This window comes from Mytilus californianus, unplaced genomic scaffold, assembly GCF_021869535.1.
Source record: "Mytilus californianus isolate M0D057914Y unplaced genomic scaffold, xbMytCali1.0.p SCAF_6, whole genome shotgun sequence".
Taxonomy (NCBI): Eukaryota; Metazoa; Mollusca; class Bivalvia; order Mytilida; family Mytilidae; genus Mytilus; species Mytilus californianus.
The window spans coordinates 87,765,420-87,772,306 of record NW_026262712.1 but is presented as its reverse complement, the minus strand read 5'-3'; the positions used below and the strand labels follow the sequence as shown (position 1 = coordinate 87,772,306).

Here is a 6,887-nt window from a genome sequence, read left to right as displayed (position 1 = left end):
GCGCGATGATCGCTAAAGTAGATTCAGCACTTTTTTTTTAAACTTGTAAAAATATACTCTCGTCGTATCTGCTCTGATTGCAAGCAAAACAATAATCAATCAATCAATGAATCTACTGGATCAAGTAGGATTGAAATGAAAAGTAACTTACCTGGCACTGCCCTATACTTTCTGTTATTCGAAAACAAAAACATTGACATATGTTATATTGCATTCCAATTTGCCTTTCACTGATAACATTACCCATCAATATGATTATTCATCAATGAATCACTTTGTAAATCCAAAGAATACGTAACTGAAAAACATTTTGTACGCTCAGATAATACCTAGAGAACAGATGGACTGTAAAGGGATTAACGTGAGAAAGAATTCTCGGGTAGTATTGATTGAAGTATTTTAAGGTGTCTTGATCGGTTGTTTATCAACAGATACATCCAAGATAGATTCATGAAAGCATTCAGATATTTGTATGACTTTCTCATTTGGTCAAGAATGCTTGTTTCAATCGGAAACTTCGTTGTTTGTGTTCATAGCTCAATCTTCAGTTCTCTGTGTAGTGTATTGTGGACTGTCGTTTAATTGTCTTTTCTTCATATTTCTTCTGATCATAGTGTTTCGACTTATGGTTTATGATTGCCCCTTGCTATTTTTTCTCCCCTTTTCAGTAACAGCTTTGAAACGAATAATAATACCGATTGAACCAAATTGATGATCAAACTTCGCATTGGTCCTTATGGCTAGGCGGGTTATGAGGTAAAGGGGAAGTTTCTACCGGATTTTACCTTCTGCATGATTCAGAAATAAATTGGTTACTTCATTTGATAGACTATCGGTTATATTCAGTTAATTTTAGTTTAAGTGTTATTTGCCAGGCTTTATGGACTCCCCCCTTTTTTATTTACCTTGGAGTTCGGTATTTTAGTTAATACTTATATAATTTATCAGTGTTACTTTGATCTGATATATAAGCTTAATATGCTTTTCATTTTACTTTACAACTCGTGTAAGTACATGGACTGTAACTATCTCTGATTTTTTTCTTTACAGAAAGATCTGCGCATGCATGAAGTTAAAATAGTCGCCGAAAATAATAGACGAGGGAGAGCTGTTAGCTTTACTGTGAAGATGGATTAAGCCAAATGGATTGGTCTCGAAAGGTAAGAATATTTTATTGCAATGAACTCAAACTCGGAATCACTTTTAGACATGAAATATTGCTTGACGACGTCTTGAATGTTTGACCTGAATATACATGAAATATTTGCCAGTGGGCGTTTACGCAAAAATCAATCAATCAAACCTACATGCAACTTCGACCAAATCATGGACAATTTCCTTCTCGATTTAGGATTTTTTGTAATTCATATCTTTAATTGTCTTTTTGATGCAACATATTAAAGTGACCGTGATGTCATCAACGTTTTTTCATGGTTAACTACGGTTTAAAATGGAATTTAGAATTAAATTATAAGAAATGACTGTCATATTTTTTCTGTCTATTCGAAATAACATAAAAAATGTGGTGCACACTTTAAAATAACCCGCTACGCGGGTTGTTCAGTGTACACCACATTTTTGATGTTATTTCTTCATAGACAGAAAAAATATTACAGTCATTCCTTAAATAATTTAATTTTGGATGTAACGCGTCTTCTGATTGGCTGACGTTGTTTTGTTTATCAGCTTATTGACATAATTTTGCAATCGGCAATCCTCGGGTGACTCCGCTACTCTTCTTAGATGAGGTACGGAATCGGCCGAGTTATGACGAATGATAATTTTGTCATGTGACCGTGACGTCATCAACGTTTTTTCATGGTTTACTCCGGTTTAAAATGGAATTTAGAATTAAATTATAAAAAATGACTGTAGTATTTTTTCTGTCTATTGGAAATAACATAAAAAATGTGGTGCACACTTTAAAATAACCCGCTACGCGGGTTATTCAGTGTGCACCACATTTTTGATGTTATTTCTTCATAGACAGAAAAAATATTACAGCCATTCCTTAAATATATCAACCTATCTTGAAAGACGTGTATACTGTCAACTCATAAAAATACAAATTGTTTAGTCTCAAAGAAAACTTGTAAGATTTCCACTGCTATTTTTGCTGAATAGGTGCAATTTGGGTACTGTGACGTTAGAGCTCGATGTTTTGTTTAGACACTTGTCTATAAATGAAGCTCTTAATATGTTGACCGCTAGAGTTGTTGGGTTGTTGTCGCATTGACGCATTGTAACCACGATCTACTATTGTTAAACTTTCCTTGACATTTAATGCTATTAAAAAAAAGCCATTCTTAATATCATCATAATTATGAAATGCCACAAGGTTGTAAAATACTGATTAAACCTTAGTATGGTGTCACGATGGTTAACCAAACTGATTGTTATTGTTCTCAGTTTCTACTAAATAATGAGAAACTTTCTAGTATATATATTTACATGTATGTCTGGTTTCTGGTTGTAAAAGTACATAAAATTGAGAATGGAAATGGGGAATGTGTCAAAGAGACAACAACCCGACCAAAGAGCAGAAAATAGCCGGAGGCCACCAATGGGTCTTCAACACAAGGAGAAAATCCCGCACCCGGAGGCTTCAGCATGTACACATGAACGTATGCGTATATTTTATCTTATATAGTTATTCTCATAAAATCGGAAATGAACCTTTTTCGATTAAATTTGTATAAATATTTGTTATTATATATATCAAGTGTACTAGGATACAGTAACAAATTAGTTTTGAGTTTTTTCTGAATTGTCTTTTTATTCATATACACATATTAACAAGAGGTAGGGTAAATTTCCTTTTGTTTCACTCACAGGGCCAAAATCTCAATGATATTCTCACAACCGATCATCAGATTTACATATTTTCAATAAATAAAAATGTTAATGGAGCAGGATCTGCTTACCCTTCCGGAGCACCTGAGATCACTCCCAGTTTTTGATGGGGTTCGTGTTGCTCAGTCTTTAGTTTTCTATGTTGTGTTTTGTGTACTATTGTTTGTCTGTTTGTCTTTTTCTTTTTTAGCCATGTCGTTGTCAGTTTATTTTCGACTTATGAGTTTGAATGTCCCTTTGGTATCTTTCGCCTCTCTTATACAGCGATACATATTGCTGTTGAAGGCAATATTGCAAATTTTACATGTTCACGTAAGCTATTGCATCATAGGACGTTTATAACCAAAATTAATCATTTTGTATTCGAAAGACACTTTTTAGGTCCACGTTCCTAAGAAGTTTGATATTAATTTTGTTAAAATTTTTGATAAAATACTTAAAAAGCCGCGTTTTGAGTTAGCTTTAGGCATTTATAATTTGGTCCTACAGTATCAGTTTTCATCATGAAACTGAGACGATTTTTGATCCACAAACACAAAATATTTATTTATCATTTTGTTCTTAAATTGATCGAGTTTTGTTCTTTCTTTTTATGGTAGATGAATGATCGCTCAGCGATTTAGTTACATTTTTTATTGACGATTATTCCCAATATATATCTCTTCGAGGTACACAAAACAATAAAGCTTAATAAATTTATGGTTTACTGTAAGTTATTCATTATTTGTAAATTACTTGTTAATTACCTTTAGTAACTATTTACTACGTAAAAGGCAATTTTCAATCCAAGCACTGGTAATTAGTTGTTTCAAAGCAAGAACAAGATGTCATAAACCGAAAACAAGGTGTTATAGTGGTCAATATCCGACCGGATACATTCACCATGGTTACAAAATGGCCAATAATGTGTTCCTAAACTAGGAGACTATAGAAATATAGATACAGTCTGGTGAAAAGTAATTCAAAAGATTGGAGCAATATAGTATTAACTTTCTACGGATTCATTGTATTTATTATAATTACTATGTTATCCACATATTTCAGGTATAAATATTACTATTAATCGCTTGTAATTTTGAAATTACATATTCTTTAACACAGTCATCCGTTAGTTCGTCAATCATTTACGTTTCCGAATGCCAACTTTATTACTTTTTTTATCAGATTGCAACTTTCAGCTTGCTTCAAGTTGTTATATGGTCACATATGAGAGGAAGATCCCTAGTGATTTTGAAGTCATCATGTTAATCTTGTAGTGCTTGTGCTTATATACAACATTTGAAGACATGGGGATTGTGACAGTTATTTCTTCATGTACATGTATACGTGCACTTGCATAAGGTCGATTTCTATCCGACGCAGCTCATATGTAAATTGTGTGAGTTCAAGTGAAAATCATATTGACTCGATGTTACTATTTTGTAATATATTTAACTAACAGGGTGATGCGAGGAAGTTATACAAAAAAAAATGTATTTCAAAGAATTTGCTTGATTTTGTGTTCAAGTTTGTATTGTTTTGTATAATTCGTGCATTAAAATTTCACATAGGCCTGGGGCAATCTAATTAAGATATAGACCTCTGACCTCTTATGAGGATAACGAAAACAGAGGTCTATATTTTATCCAGATTGAGTCATAGGGGTTGATATTAGAACACCAATCAATTCACGTTTGAATCAAATAAATATCATGGGTGTTTATATAAGACCATTCATTTTAACTATCTTCTTACTGTTGTGTATAGAGTTGTGTAGAAGCACTGAAAATGTCTTTTATAATTATGAAATATCATCAGGCTGATTTTATGTTAATCACATTAGAAAGTAACTGTCAACTTAAAGTTTTAGAATATTTGTGATGAAAGCTTTCACTAGAACTGAGGGACAGGACTGAAGCAGGGAATTTCTATACTTGAGTATAGAAAGTCCCTGACTGAAGAGACAATATATATTACTAAATGTAGCTATATTTTCTTCCTTGTTTCATACAAAAGTTCCTATTAGCAAAATATATTTTTTAATAAATTTTCCTGTTCATCAAGCTTACGCAAAATGACACATATTTTCAGATTTCAAAAAAAAATGAAGAAGCTATTTTACTATCATTTCATAGTGTTCATTTGTGGGTACTTTGATTAGTTACTTAATAAGATTATTTGCATTTGTATTTGTAATTTTTCGCAATCAGACATGTACGCCAATATCATTGTAAAATAGCGTGCTGATCGATTCGTAACATGAACTTGGGACTCTGCAGTTCTGTACGTATATTTTCCATCGTGATTCCGGGTTAGGTCTCATAGTTGTAATGCTTATAGTACTTCCGGTTTAGAATGCGATATTTTATTGTTTTGTTTATGAAATTATGAAATAGAAAGTACTTTAAAATTCAACAAAAATCCCAAAGATGTCAGATGACGCAGGTAGGTAGTATTAAGATAATGAATCCAGTCAATTTTCCCAATTCTGAAACATGAAATAATAAAACTAATCAGTAATCCCTGGGATATATGACATGTATGATGGGTGTGACTGAATTCATTTGATATGTCTGATATTCTTGTATATCCTGTTGATTGTAAACATTGTAGAAGTTGAATCTTACTTGGAAATAGAATAGAATTGGTCTGTATTCAAATCAGATCCGGTAACGTTACCCTGTGTTCGATTCTCTCGAGTCAGGGTTACAGTTTTTCATGTACAGTATAACTGTTTTAACAATTTCATCCAAGTATTTGATATTCCCTCACAATGGATCAGCCTTACTTAGATAACTTTCTCACAAATCTGAGTTAATTTGCCCCTGTTCTTAGTGTACCCTCAGGCCAAAAAAAAATATATGTCTGTTTACGGTTACCCGACCGTACCTACTTTTGAGCGCCGACCCTAAGTCATTTTATTTCCGTCGTAGAGTGAAAAATAAACTGAACTCGTGTCAAAAGCAAAGTTAGTGTTGCAAATAATATAAATCAATTGCCTGATACATCCTAATGTTCACAATCGTGAATATGACAGCTGTTTTAAGGAAATTCCCAACTCGTGTGATGAAATAAACACTTTGCCGCCATATTTTTCCAATGGAAATAATCCAATCATTAAAAATACGGGTAAACTCGGCCCATGATCAACTCGGACCACGACAAGATGAAACGGCATGAATCAAAATCGTGTCACAAAAAATAAAATAAAATGGAAATACCGACCTACCTACCCTATTTTTTTAAAGTATGTAACCTTAAACAGACATATATTTTTTTTTGGCCTCAGATATGATATTGTAACCCTGTGTCTGCTAGCCTGCCATCCTCCTGACAGGTTGCGATTCTGGTCCCTTCCTGTTTAACAAATTGGGAAGATCTCATAAAAAGGGTTGTAAAAATTACTTGTAAAAATAGAAGTTAATTTTAAGAATGAATGTCTCCCAAATTCATGTCAAAAGAAATTTATTACATACCATATTTTCAATTTTTACAAGCCTCTCTTTAGGGATCAATCCTCAATTTTCCCAAAGTCTGTTCGCCCATATTGTTTGATTTTTTATTTTGTTGTACAATGGTTTATAATTTTCAACTTCCATTAATAAAAGAAAAATTTATATGCAAATTTGTAATTTATAACATTTTATCCAGTAAAGACAAAATATTTTGTGTTACATGTACATGTATATATATATATATATACTGTTTCGATCCCTAACATCACTGAAGAGACATTAATTGTCGAAATCCGGATATGGTGTACTAATTTTTGCACCTTTTGTTTGCGGTATATCATCTTTTCCGCAAGTTTATTGTTTTCTGTTTGGTATTAGATTATTAATTTTTAAAGATCCATTTTGTTACATCTTGTGATCCATGTATTTGGCAATCGCCAATGGCAGTCAGCAGGGTTTAAGAACATCAGTTGTTCGACCTGTTAGTCAAATGCGTTTTGTTAAAATATACTTTTTCACTTTTTTGGTCTTTTGGAAAATGTTGTTTGTGCTGTATTTAGACCCCTCTACCAAGAAATTTGTTTTGCATGCACACGTATA

The 6,887-nt window shown here is 32.7% G+C and overlaps 1 protein-coding gene across 1 annotated transcript in view; it reads left to right on the top strand.

Moving 5' to 3' along the window:
• Positions 1-5,169: 5,169 nt before the first annotated feature.
• The window catches only part of LOC127705960 (uncharacterized), a 31,844-nt gene continuing 30,126 nt past the window's right edge, over positions 5,170-6,887 (top strand). Inside the window, exon 1 of the mRNA XM_052210344.1 lies at positions 5,170-5,277. Within this exon, the coding sequence (XP_052066304.1) occupies positions 5,262-5,277 (16 nt within the window). The 5' untranslated portion in view covers positions 5,170-5,261. The remainder of the gene's footprint in view (positions 5,278-6,887) is intronic.